General features: G+C 41.0%; 1 protein-coding gene across 2 annotated transcripts in view; it reads right to left on the bottom strand.

Annotated features, from left to right (window-relative positions):
• The window catches only part of ITPR2 (inositol 1,4,5-trisphosphate receptor, type 2), a 267,987-nt gene that overhangs the window by 214,488 nt on the left and 39,381 nt on the right, over positions 1–14,118 (bottom strand). For both annotated transcript variants that reach the window (XM_010575416.1, XM_010575415.1), the window contains exons 3-9: positions 11,492–11,607; positions 10,213–10,299; positions 9,366–9,524; positions 4,137–4,235; positions 3,554–3,637; positions 2,289–2,435; positions 952–1,047 (exon numbers count right to left, since the gene is read on the bottom strand). In XM_010575416.1, the coding sequence (XP_010573718.1) occupies positions 952–1,047; positions 2,289–2,435; positions 3,554–3,637; positions 4,137–4,235; positions 9,366–9,524; positions 10,213–10,299; positions 11,492–11,607 (788 nt within the window). The remainder of the gene's footprint in view (positions 1–951; positions 1,048–2,288; positions 2,436–3,553; positions 3,638–4,136; positions 4,236–9,365; positions 9,525–10,212; positions 10,300–11,491; positions 11,608–14,118) is intronic.

The following is a 14,118-nucleotide window of genomic DNA, read 5'->3' as shown; positions in this document are numbered from 1 at the left end:
AAGCTGCTCTTTCGGGGAGTAACAACACTATTTTGCCTTAACATAAAGTACCAGATAATAATCAGACAAGTTGCAAGATCTTCCTTCTCCTCTTGGACCTTCTGTTCCACCAAAAAGGACAAAGACTTCCTCAGATCTTTCTTTATTCAAATTTCAGTCAAAAGACAAGAGTGCAATAGCAGAACACTGCAACCTGCTTATAATCACAATGCACTAGCATGACACCAATAATTATGACACCAATATACAAGTTTGTCCTTCCTAAAGTTTCTACAGAACTCAGAGATGCCTTGGACCTCATGCTGGCTGGCAGAGATCCATACACTGAAATCAGCACTATAGAAACATTTTTTTAAGAAGTCTAGAGCCTGTGGGGAAAAATGGGAATGACAGCTCCTGAATTAGAGTTGTTTAGAGTAGCTGTTCTAGTGCTTGCACACAGACTTCTCTATCAAGCTCAATGATGATCTTGCATTCAAGTTCCACTCTAAAAGCCTTACTCTGTACATGGCTGCCCGACCCACCAAAGAAGAGTATTTGACTGATCACAACACTACTCCAAAAATCAAGGGCAAACAAGAGCAGAGAGATAAATGAATCCCAGAATTTTCAGTGTAAATATGGTGGATATTTAACAGTAGTGTTTGCCCTGGCTGCCATGACAACAGCAGATTCAAGATCCAACAGCACAGTTAAAATTAAGGTTAGATGCTGTCTTGAACTCACCTACTAGTGTCCTATAGCTCAGAAAATTTTCCTTGCAACCCTTGGCTACAGGAATACACCATGACACAGCAGTGCACATCCAGTTCTCACCACTCAGACCTGGTGTGAGATTTTTTCAGAGATCTACATTATGGACCTTACCTACTATGGCAGTTCTGGATTAGCAGGACACATATAGTACTTGGTTAAGCAGCACACAACCACTTGTTTAATCAACATTCTTACCTCTGCAGCTAAGTAGTTTCCAGTTGCCAAATGCTTAAATCTAAACAAGCTATTCCACTGTCCTGCCCCTCCCCGGCAAGGGTCATGATGGACAACCTAAAAGAAAAAGTACACATTTTAATCACGTTCCTCAAAATCATACTTAGATCACTGACATTTCTTAAAGCTCATTGCAAATAAAAACTTGTAAACTACATAATTATAAACAGTCTACCACAGAGAGGAATTCTGTGCTTACATTAAGCCCATCATAGATAACAACTATTTACATTTATTTTTTTGCCAGGTGCCAGGAAATACTCTTCCTATTACTTTCCATGTTTTCATTAATCTACTCCCTGCAAACATGATGATCCAAATTTTGCTTTTAAGTGACATGGTATGATCTGGAGCTCAAGAAAGTGCTCTACACTTAAATGGGTACTACTTAAAAGCAAAACTCAAACTCTCTTACATTGTTTCACCACTTATACCAGCTCTGTTTTTGACAACACTAGGGGCTTCTGATAAATTTTTTTTCAAGTGATAAAATATCACCATATCATTTGAAATATCCCAGGTTATTTCTTTTTCCCCTTGACTGAGCTGTAGGTTATCTGCTACCTTCAAATCTAGCAGTGCCTGTCTCCCTTAAGAAGTAATCTCAAATAACTACAAGTGCAATATACTCTATTCCATACAGTCTTTACTCAGACAAAAATCAACCATTTGCCTGAGCGAGGAGCTCTGTTTTAAATGCTCGAAGTTTGTTCAGCACATAAGAACTTTTGAGTATAGGAGTTACATTACAGTGATAGCAAGGGTTTGAGACATACCAGTGTCCAATGTTCCTCAGTTAAATAAAAATACATTTGCTAGTCATCTTCTCAAAATCACCCCCATTCAGCAACACCACCTTTATTCAGCCTAACTTTAAACAGATGTTGATGTGCCCTGTTGCGGAAGAATGGACTCTATCACATTTGTAAGATTTCTTGTCAGTCATGAATTTCAGTCTTCTATATTGCACATGCAGTCAAATATAAACACTCAGAACTCAGGATGCATGAGTGTCATTTGATTGGCTTCGATAAAATCGCACCATTTACGTCAAGTCTGAATTTGACTCTTCGTCATTTTAGTGCATGTAAATATAGTAAGAAAACATCCTCTCTCCACACATGCACAGCAATAAAGCATCTCTTCCGTGTTCATCCTACACAAACCGCTTCATAAAATAATAATAGTTACGGGGAGGTGTATGATGATATCAAGAGGCTATGAATGATTCATGTTGTGGTATTTTTACTGAACCCTGGCCTTCAGGTCCTGAAGTATTTATAAAAAGAAAAAAATACCTCTATTTCCCACAGTGCTTTAGAACTTGTTGCAGAAGTGGCTGACTGACGTAATGTAGTACGAAGGAAAATATGTTGTTTCTTCTCATATTCGTCACAGGTCAGAAACTTCTCTTGCTCTGCATGAAACAGCCTAACAACATCTCCCTAAAGTAATATGAAAAAGAAGCATTATTAAGTGGTAGACAAAGCCACTAAACTCATCCTCTGTATCTGTACTAGCCTCAGTGATGTCAACATAGCTGACGTGAAGAAAACATTTATTAGTTTCCTATTGCTATTAGTTTCCTATTGCTGGAGCAGGTACCAAGTGCAGAGCATACAATCTTGGCACTGAGTCTGGAAATCAAATGAGATAATTCAGTCCAGCAGGAGACGCATGCACTTTTGTGAAAACAGAACTTGTTTCAGAGCACTGCAATGAATAGTGGGCAACAATTAACCTAAAGGTGATTTTAATTCTAGTTAACTTCATAAAATGGATTTTTTATTTCTAATCTCTCTTAATATTTAGGGAAAGTGACCAGATTTTTCTAACATCATATTATCTCATCTCTTCTACTCTGCAGCCAAAACCAAAGCCACCTCTCTATTTCTTCTGCTGGCATCATTTTTGCTTCCTTTTGCCTCTCCCCAAGGCTTGAAACACTATCCCCAAATGGGTCTACACAGATATACTATTTTCCCTTTCAAATTCTTCCTCAAAAACTGCTGGTACCTTGACGCCTACCGAAAAAACAGCCAGTTGGTAATGACTTATTAAGGTCCAAGTGAGGAAAAATGAAATTTATGTATTTAAAATTAAAATGTAAATGATCTCAGGGAGTGATCTGGAGGCATGAAGCTGTGCAATCCCTCAGCATTTAAAGCTAAATTGTCTTATCACAGCTATTGTTATCTTTCATGCCTCACTCCCTTCTGTAAGCTTGTTATACCTGCTTTTAGCATCTTGGCATAAACTGAAGTGCCACAGCTCTTCTGTACAGAGCCCTCATCATTCTGGGCTTGAACTTCATCTTTTCTCATTGATCCTCAGCTGTCTCTAGGAGTGGAAAGGGGCTGGAAGCTAGCACAATCCAGACAACTTCACTTAGTAAGACAATAACACAAAGGAAAAATATTCTGGCTGTTGAAGGACAGTAGGGAGGGATCCTCAACAGCTCCATAAAGTCCTCATTTCTTCTTTTATTCACCACATATTTCTCTACAACCAAATATGGCATGATTTTTCAGATTCAAAAACCAATTAAAAAAATCATACTTACTCCTTTCAGCACATCTTCTCGATAACTACTGAATTTCATGAACAACGTTATTTTCCAGCTTGTGTTACAGTTGACAGCATTTACCTTTCGGGGAAAAAAAACACCAAAAAAACATGATTATAGTCTTAATGGGTGGGGTTTTTTTGAGACATTCTGTTCTTCTAAAAGACCACACCACATCTAGGGTGGCAGGGGACATGGCTTAGCTACATATTTGTACAGTTCCTAACATGGGTCCTGATGCTCTCAAGTGTTAGTAAGAACGATGTTGATATTGGAGAAGATTCAGTGGGCAAAATGCTACTCTGTCTGTTGACAGCCTAGCAAAGATGACCTAAAGTGCCGTTGGAAGAGGACTTACTCTTACATCAGAGAGAGTTTCAGATACTCAAGCAAACCTCACGAAGCTTTCAGTGCCAGGAAGAACTGCACCAAGAACATTTCATCTTGGTTTTCTGAGGCCAAGCTGGAGCCAATGTTTAATACTGGCATCTAGCCTACGGTGGGCTCCGGTTACCAGTAAAGAACAACATATAATACATCTCAGATCAGCAGTTACCCCTCCTCCCTCCACTGAACTCACCTCTTTGCAGCCAGGGTTATCCAGAAGCTCAATGTTGCTGGCATGTAGAGGCTGCCCTGCATTGACTGGCATGAGAACAACTTTATCTCCCACAACAACCTGGAAGTCAGAAATAAAATGCAATTTAGACCTATGTAATTATCCAATAAAATGAAGTAATGTTACATTTTTAGAAAATTACTCAAATGCATGCTCTAGGAATGGCAGTCAGTGAATTTATTTGCAGACAATTCACACACCAGCTCTGTTCGCCCGTGCCTCTGCAATTGCTTGGGTTCAAGATTTCACACTAATGAATCCTCTCACTCTCAGTACAGAAACTTGAGATCATGAAATAGATACGAACTTATGAATTCCAAGAGAGTTCAGTTCATCTAAAAGTTACATTAACTACTCTTTATCCATATATACTGCCAGCCAAAAGGCAGAGAAAGCTTAGAAAATAATCTGTAGTCAGGCAGCAAGACTCTTTTCCCTCCCTTGCTGTCAGCCAACCTTCTCTGATCAATGTGTCTTTCATTTCACAAAAGCCTTAAAAATTTGCCTGTAACAAGAATTCTTTAGCCCAGTGAGTCCCCAACCCTGTGGACCATCTTCTGGCAAATGTCATGACAGACTCAGGAGTTCTGCAATTTAGACTATGATTGCAATCTGGAAAGGAACATAAATCACTGGAAATTCAGAGAGAGGCGAACACACTCCATCCACTCTGCTGTTATTCCCCAAGTGGTGTTTGGAGCTCAGCACACATAGCAGGTACATCAGCTGAGAGACGTCTGTCTATAAGAGGAATTCCTAGCTGACTCCCTGCAAGCAAATTCCCATGCCCTTGCAATTCTTTACCTATATAGACAGGGAAAAACAATATATGAAAATGTCTTTGACCTAAAAAGTGCTTGAGACATGCATATGGAGAATTCAATTCATATCTAGGAGGGGAAAAAAATAAATAAAATTTAAAAAAAAAAAATCAATCCACATATATTGGTTGGCACTGGGCCCTGCTGTTCACAGCAATTTTAGGCACACACACACATGAAGACAAGTGGCTACATGTGATTTTTTGCTATATGAAATGCTGTGCAAGCCATGCTTTCTTTTGGAACACAAATAAACAAAAATGCTTTCTGCATTGATCAGCACATTTCCTATGAAAAAGCAGAGCCCAATTCAGCCTCATGTAACTTCAACACAGGTGAATTTGGCCCACTTATTGCAGAGGTGAAAAAGAAGGTTGCCTGTTCTTTACCAACACAGCTAAAATAAACAGTAGCAAAAGACAGTGTCATCATGCTCAGGCTACACATACAAATCCTATTTGATCCAAGTAATGAGAAGAAGTTCACTAATGGAACCAAAATGACAAGATGCCTTTAACATACATTACTTATGCAATACATTCCTGCATGCCATGCTTCACACAGACATTACTTACAGCCCATTTTAAGAAGTTATGACCAGACAATTCATTAATCAAAAAACCATCAGGCTTGCATCCTGCAAAGTGGAATGAGGTCTTCAAAATTATTGCAAGTACACCAGGACTATAACAACTTAATTAGTAAGACAGCACATCATTGAGCATCTTATTTAAAAAGAAAAAAAAAAAGAGGGGCAGGGGGAAGGTATCTTTGAATGCAAGCCTGTGACTACCATGGAAATAACCAGAGGAAAGGAGACGTACACAGCTACTCTGCCGTAGGCATACATCTGAGGAAGAACTGTTACGTGTGATCATGGTTTCTGCCTCAGTCTCCTCCCCTGCTCGAAGTCCACATCAGTAACCTGCCCTCAGTGCTGGCCAGCTCTGCCAGCTGCCACAGAAGCAATGAGATATCCTATGTTCTTCTCCTTTCTTCTTTTTCTTCTTGCTTCAAACTTCCATAGGTGGTTGGGAAGGAAGGGATAAAGGCAATTTCACAGCGCTTGTTTCCTATACACCCTCCATCAGTGATGCGCAAAATGAAGAGGGAATCCTGTTCTCTTATACATGGCTGCCTTGGGCAAGATGCAAGTCTGCTCTTTTGAGTTCCTCCTGTCCCTTACCCAGTTGATTTCTGGCTCCAAATAATGCCCCAGCATGCCCAAAGCAGCGGAGGCAGACCACTCGCATGCCCACGTGCCCATATTCCTGTCTGCAGAATTGTACTATATGGAGATTACAGAAGACAGAGCAATGTATTCCCAAGGTTTTGCTCTGCAAAATTAAAATTGACACCAGCTCCTTCTTGTCTTCCTTAGCTACCCTTGGGCACAGCCAGCCACAGTATGCTGTACACCAGCAGCAGGTAACAGTTTGACAGGTCTCTGGGACTTCTTCCTTACTTATAGACATGAATTCATTAAAGTTGCATCAGACACACAGCTTTTGAGGATTTCATTCCTGATTCCTTTGACAAAACTCTTACCCTTTCTGGTCTAGATAAGAAACTTCCAAAGAATGACTAAATTCATAGTGAAGCCAATGATAATCCAGCTTTTAAATTCAAGATAAACCGACAAGGTCCTTCAGTCTTGGATGCAGTGTTCTTCCTGCACAAGATAATTTCTAAATTCAAGCAACCCTACTTGTCCATGTCTTGGTGGAGAGGGTACATTGAGCGTGGGAAGAGCCACAGTCAAAGCTGACTGCATTCTGTCTTCCAGGTGGCGGACCAGCGCTGGCATCACTTAGAGTGATTCTGTCATTCATATAAACTCAGTAAGCACACCTGACAGCTACATCTACACTGCAATCAAGAAGCAGGAGCAAATACTTTAGTAGAGGTGTAGTATATCACAAAGACCGGCAGTTACAAAAGGTTGTATTAGGTGTGAAGATGCAGTAGCAGTGATTTCGGTTTGGACTAACTATCCAAATAGGTTACCGGCCACACCGAAGGCTCTGCTATTCCATCTCCATTCCTTTTATGTTATAACCACATCTGCCAGTGGCACTGCTGACACACTTCAAAGATCAGGAGGATTAAAAGAACTTTCCCACAGATGGCTGGGCATTCCCCAAGCCCAAGACCACCTCCCTCAGCATGCTGCAAGATCAAGCTTTCAAACCACTAAGATGGCAGACAACTGAAAATGCAATCCACACAGAGCTAATTCTGCTATCAGTGCACATTTTTCTATTCAGTCTAACTGGAACCAGCTCCAGACTTAATCAGTCACATCTTCCATTGAAGGAAAGCTGGTATATGCTTAATAAAAGTCTGCATAAAATATTGCAGTTATGCCACATCACAGCTTTCCCCAGACTAAACCACATTCTTTTGTTTTAGGATATATGGCATGTTCGGATCTACCTTGCCTGGGTTATCTGACACAGTAGCAGTCATCCAAACAGTAATTCAATACTCACTTCTACTGTTTTAAAGACTTTCTAAAATGTGTTTTCTTAGGGAATTTCCTCGTTATAGCTCAGAAACTGAAAATAAAAAAAAAAAAACAAAATTTCCAAACAGAGTAAGGGCCTCAGATACCAAGCTAATTCCATGCACTAAGAGGTCAGAAGAAGAAAAGTATGCAAAAAAAATACAGTCCTTTAAAAGCTAACCTAGTGAGTGGATAAAGTGGCCCCAGCTTATGTGGTATTAGGTGCTTTTCAGATGAGTTGCCCAGAAACTAGCTTTTTAACAGGCACATGTCTGGGAGTAAATGAGAAGGAAGGAGTGGGTACAAGGCTGGAGCCTCTCTCTGTCTGTGAGAGGCAAATGAAGGAATTCCCCCACTGCTTGCTACCCCTGTCCCCTTACAACAGCTGCCTAGTTTCCGTAACTGTTGAAGGGGTGGAAATATCCCAGAGCAGTTACGAGAAAGCTACCAAAAGACTAATGTTTAGCACTGGAAGTTTGCAAGGAAAATTATCAGATCTGTTTGGGCCTGGTAGAAAGGAGGAAAAACTTGGATCTTGAGACTTCCCTCTGTAAAACATAATGGCGACCTCCCAGCTCTGAAAGGCAACATGTGGTGACAAAAAATGAGCAGTAGGCAGGTTACAAAGGAGGCCATTAAGTTACATTAAGTGACAGTTTCCCACATGGCCCTTGTAGCTCAGAGCCTGTCAAATACACCCCCACAGGGAACAAACTAGGAGAAAGGTCTGCGGAGTGGGATGTTACAGCAATCACTGCAATGATCTGCAAACTTTTCAGACCAGCAAAGCTGCTTCCAAACTCACATGTGCCCACAATAGTGTAAAACTGAATCAAAAACTCTGTAGTACTGAGGATGTCTTATAAGGCTTAAGATCATTCAGCTGCTCTCGGCTGTAAGGGCTCACGACGGCTTTGCACATCACAGTCTGAGAACCCCAGGTCCTCACTCTGGAGAGCATGACACGCACTTATTTCCCAGGCACAAAGTCCTTCCCCTCCCCACAACAGATTGCCAAAAGGAGCTGCAAGCAACCACACTCATCCTGGATAGCATCCCAAGAGCTGGGTAACCACAAAGTTAATGAGAGAAAATACATGAGAAAACAGGCATTCCTGTCTGCGATCCTGAGAGGGCTCTTTCACCACTTACTTCACAGGGGAGAGTGGCCGAACATTCCCAGCCAGGTCTACAATATAAAACCACACAAGTTCTTCATGTGGCCTTCCCAGAGGCTGATCTGAATTTTCCACAGCAGGCACTTAACCAAGCCACAGCGAAACCAAATGAAGAACCGAGTTTTGATCTCATGGCACAACTCCCAGATCTGCAGCAAAGAGTTCTCCTATATATTCTTCCTTTTACCAGTATGCAAGACTCCTACTGAAATCTACCTACTATCCAATCCAATTTCAATCATAGATGCCACTGTCATATTGAGGGGGGATACAGATTTAAAGAAACCTGATGTATTTCCTAGAGACATTCTATGCTGACCTCTTGAAAAAAATGTTGCCCAGAACACTTAAAAAAAGAAAAAAACTTTTGCAAAAAAATTTTTACTCCCGTGTAACCTATGACATATTATGAGCTTTATAAATCTGCACACAACAGGTGGACTTAGCAAAGATGCCCCAAAACAGGTCAGCAGAGGCTCAGATGAATGTGGCAACATTTCAGATTCCAGATATGTAATTAGGTAACACTTTCTAGTTACACATAAAAGCTAATAATCCCAAGCACTGTTTAAAACATTTTTTTCTGAACTTTATCCATTATGATTTATGCCAGTAGCAAAGAAATCATGTGTCTTCTGGAAACTTTCTACCTTCTCCCTCTTATACATTCAGTGTTTCCACTTACATTGTCACCTTCACTCCTCAGTTTCCAGAATGGCTGGATATAAAACCAGGATCCCTCGTTCCCTGCAGCATCCAGAGACACCCGCATAGCATTCTTCTCTAGCAGAGCTGGCAATCTCTTATTGACTGTGAGGTACTTGTTACTTTTTATGTGCAGTAGCTGTGAACAAATAATTAAAAAAATTAGTACAACTGTTGCTTTTTCTCCCTTCAGTCAAAAGAGGAGGTGCACACTTTCACACTGTAGTGATTTTTCATAACATACATAAAAACGAACTAAAGCTAGAAGAGAGTTATCAAAGCATACTGCAGTTTAAAAACAGATGCTTTATGTCAGATTGAGAAATGTGTCAGCTATCAATTTTACAGCATATACTACATAGGTAGGGCAAGGGTCCATTAATAGTGTTACCTTCAGGAATTTCATCCATCACAGGAAAGTTGTACTGCACTTAAGAACATAACTTCTGTCTCATTTATATGTCATGAAGTAAAAATTACTTCAGTGATTTAAAAGGAGCTGCACAGCACCTCTATAATATGATTTTGAAATAAATCTTGAAAATAAGAGATACATATTTACATTCAGATTCTAAACCGCAGCAGCAAAAATTACACATGAAATTTATATTATGACATATTATTTAAATATGAATATGCCACACTTCTGGTAGGCTTTAAAACAGACAGAAAAACACAATATTGTAAACTTTACCAAGTTCTGTTTACCTGACCCTTGACAATCCAGATTACAGTGGTTAGTTTCATTTTCACTGTAACCTTGAAATGAAACAACTGTTTCCTTTCCAGCCCTGAGAGAAGGCAGATGGATTTCACAATAGGTTTACCTGTATGACATTGCTATATTTTACAATTTCGCCCAACAGCTTTCTGTTCTCGCTTTCGTTCTGCTTTTGCTCCAGTTCTGCTGCATGCTGCAAGAGAATGATCATTTCTTTAAACTCTAGAAAATCAGTACCTGTATTCAGCTACTGGAACTAATAGTGTAAAAAGCAAATGGCATCACATTTAAAACACTTCCTCCAACCTGTAAGCATTACTGCACTGAAAATATTAGCCCCTGAATCCTGCTGCAGCATAATTTTCTGAATTATAATCACCCAAACCCTGTATAATGATTCTGGGTTTTTATTACCCAGAATAGAAACTCAGTCAATTTATGTATCACACCTGAGATGCATGCTATTTTAAAAATTTTCAAGCACAACAAGTAATTCCAGGTGCTTTATTTCACCCTGAAAGAGGAAAAAGAAGGGCCTATGATCACCTTCTCTCTGTCACCATTCCTTTTACTTGTTGAGTTTTTAATTGCATACAAATACATTTATTTTATATATAACAAAACAAAACTAGTAAGTCAGACATTGCAAAATCAAGGCTAAGCTCAATAGTCTGGCTCAAACACAGCCACAGAACAAACTCTCAGATCCTATCTCTAATCTGCTGTATAGCTAGCTCTAGCCACATACCATGTGCCTGCCTTGCTGGTTTTAACTGGAAGCACTGGCAGCCTCTCCACTGCACAGGAAACTATCAACCAGGTTTGATATGACCTTGTTTTCACTTAGTCTTATGCATTCAATTATAACATCAGGCCAGCTCTTTTTCAGAGACAAAGGAGTTGCTCCATCCACACTGTATTTGATGCAAAATAAAATCTGCCCAATGCTTCAGAGAAGAATCACCTAGACTGAAAGCAAAGACAGCTGCAATTCTGCGGAATTTCCAGACTACAGGGTTGAAAACATCTCTTTGTCCACCCCTCTGCCTAACTCCTAGAAAGGACTTCTAAAATAATAGCACGATATAAACCAGGACCCAATCCTGATTTTAACAACTCCATTTTTACTTTATCAAACTTCTGAAAGCAATATTTTGCTTATAGCAAGGGCACAACCCCCAGCCCAAAGTAAGATAAAAACCAGGGCAGGGGCAATAAACACCAGTCAGGAGGTAGGAGAGCTAAGGAGAATATAAAGTTGCTATAGTGGCATAATAATACCCATCACAGAGGTTCCCAAGGCACTTGTTATTATTCTTTCTCATTCTATCATAATTCTACAGCCTGCAGATTGAGATAAGATTACAAATACAGATGTCTCTTACTTGAAGTTTCTTCAGCAGTGCTGCTTCTGTATGGTTTCCTTGTTTGGCTTGCTTGGCTTTCCAGTACTGCTTCTGGGCTGAATATCTGTTCATAGGACACACCTTGAAAAGGCAGTCTGTGGAAGATTGAAAGAAATACGCATAAGTAATGCTGAAAGACACTTCCTTCATTTGTAAGTATGCTTTGCTTGGTTTTCTTTTTCCAGAAATGCCTAGATACCAGTGTTTAAACATAGTGACCAAGCAGCTTAACGGCAATGATACCATGAACAGGGTGACAGAACATCTGAGTTGAACCTAAAGCCTCCACTGCCCCACACGTGCCCACTCCGTGGAACCTCTGTAAGAGTCCCAGGGCTGTGAGCCTGCCATATGCAAAACTGCCTGCTGCTTTATTAGCGCTCTTTGCTGCAGCACATTACAGATACACTGTTTGAAGGTATGTGAAACCCTGAATAAACAGTGCTGCTTTCTGTACACCATACATCTGGCTGCCCTGCTCCTTCTGGTACTGCTGAAACAAAGGATTGCATGGGCATTCACCTGCAAGCCACCAAGGAGGTTAACACGGTGTTCGGGTCTACATGCACCTTCACTAAGATTGATTAAAAAAAAGCTAACAGTAAAAACAACAAAGTGACACAAACTGAACACCACCACCATCCAACAGACCAGGCGAGAAATGGATAAGGAGGGAGGGAAAGCCACCCGAGAGGAACCGCCTGAGCTGGGTGGCTGTGCAAACCACGACAGAGGAGGAGGTACACCCTGAGGAGATTGCAGCCAACAGGGAGCCACAGAGTAAGAAATGAGGAGCAGCAAAGGAAAGTGAGTTGCAACATACCGACCCCCGTCTTCTCCCCACAGGGACCACATGTGGCGAGGGGGCTGCGGACTCAGAAGAGGGAGGGATGTGTCTGGGGGGAAGCCAAGGGGTGCTCCCTAAGTGCTTGTTCAACTGCTCATCTTTGTTTCCCAATACTGGAATCAGTAATTGAAAGTTAATGTTAATTGGCAACAAACTAAGTTTTGTTAAATTCCCTGACTCGAGACTTTTTGGGGCCAGTGACAGTCCTATAGATTGAAAATAGAGGCTCACGATTCATTCAAATCCAACTACTCGTAGAGTGATAAATGATACCTAGTCTTGCATGGTCCCAATCATCACTGCTCTAAAAGCTAGGCTTGAAAGACATTTTACTCAGCAAATGTTGGTAATTGTACTTTCACACCCCACGTGTATCCATTGGCAAGAGGAAGGGACAGGAAAATATTATTTAGCAACCAGAGTTTTACTCTGAGACTAGTAAGAACATATAGGACTGCATGTGTATTATAGTGTGAAACTTCCCGAACATGGGTTGCAATTTATAGATGTCAAAGTAAGGTCTGTCCCAAACTATTAGCCCTCCATATTTAACTGTCACAGACGGCCAAGCACTCTCTGAGGACTAATCCACCCCCAGAGGAGAACAACCTCTGAAGAATTTCTTCCCTGCTCCATGTCAGGGTCTCAGGAAGGTAGAGACGGGAGGGAAGCAGCTTTTCCTACCTGACTCCCAGCCACCCAACCATGGCACAAGCTAGAGCCAGGTAATAGCAGCAATGTATCCTACTTAGAAGAGGGTTTGCCCCACAGCTGGATTAAGAATAAAGAAGTTCCTCTTCTGATCCCACAAGCACATCTTGCAGGTGCTGACACCCCAGTTTGGCCAGAATCAGCAGCATCACTTCTCTGCTGGTCACCAGGCAACTTACCCACAAAGAGACTCTCCAACACCACCGGAAAGCCACATTGCACGGAGTATGGCACAGACAGTGCTCTTCACAAAAATACAGAAAAGAAAGAGAAAAAAAAAGAGAACAAACACACTGGCTCCATGTGAGGAACATGAAATGCTTATTTACTAGCACACTCAACGCAGTTAATGGCATACACAGCACACAATAATTCGAAAACAGTGCTCTCTACCCTCAGGTCTCCTGCTGCCTTCTCTGAAGAGAATCCCTTTCCAAAAACACTGTATAGTCACCCTTACATCTGTTACCAAAGGTGCTGTAATATGAAACAGCAACCACAATATCAACACTAAGTACACGTTCCAGTTACATACTGGATCAATGTGTAGGTGATCCTGTTGAATTCACCAGCATTGCATGTCATTTTTAAATACAGTGTAATCTCGTCATTAACCCATTACCATCACAAAAACATTAGCAGGGCAAGCTCTAGGGAACTATCCCGAAGTCACGGTCTGGGTTTTTAACCACTGAGTCAGGTCAGCAGCAGACAGTTTCTATTTTACGGTGCTGTCCTACTCATTCCCAGAGCAAGCATAACATCTGCAGTTGCTAACTACCTAGGACTTGTTCCAGCTCTCCAATCCACAACAGCACATGTGGGAAGTCCCACCTATCATACATGTGATGAGAAAAGTTTCCTAACTGTTCTACCCTTATAAGTAGAAATTCAGGTGTCAAACTCACAACCTCTCTGTAGAAGATGCTAGATACCAAGGCAGATCCTATTCTCATTTTCAGCACTGTCAAGCCAATGGAATTACTCTTTCACACAGGGAGGAAGAGGAGGAGATTTAGCTCCTCTGAGATACATCCTTCACATATCC

This window comes from Haliaeetus leucocephalus, unplaced genomic scaffold, assembly GCF_000737465.1.
Source record: "Haliaeetus leucocephalus isolate CR32 unplaced genomic scaffold, Haliaeetus_leucocephalus-4.0 Scaffold473, whole genome shotgun sequence".
In the NCBI taxonomy this organism is placed as follows: Eukaryota; Metazoa; Chordata; class Aves; order Accipitriformes; family Accipitridae; genus Haliaeetus; species Haliaeetus leucocephalus.
Note: the sequence above shows the minus strand (reverse complement) of the source record. Positions and strands in the feature narration are given on the sequence as shown.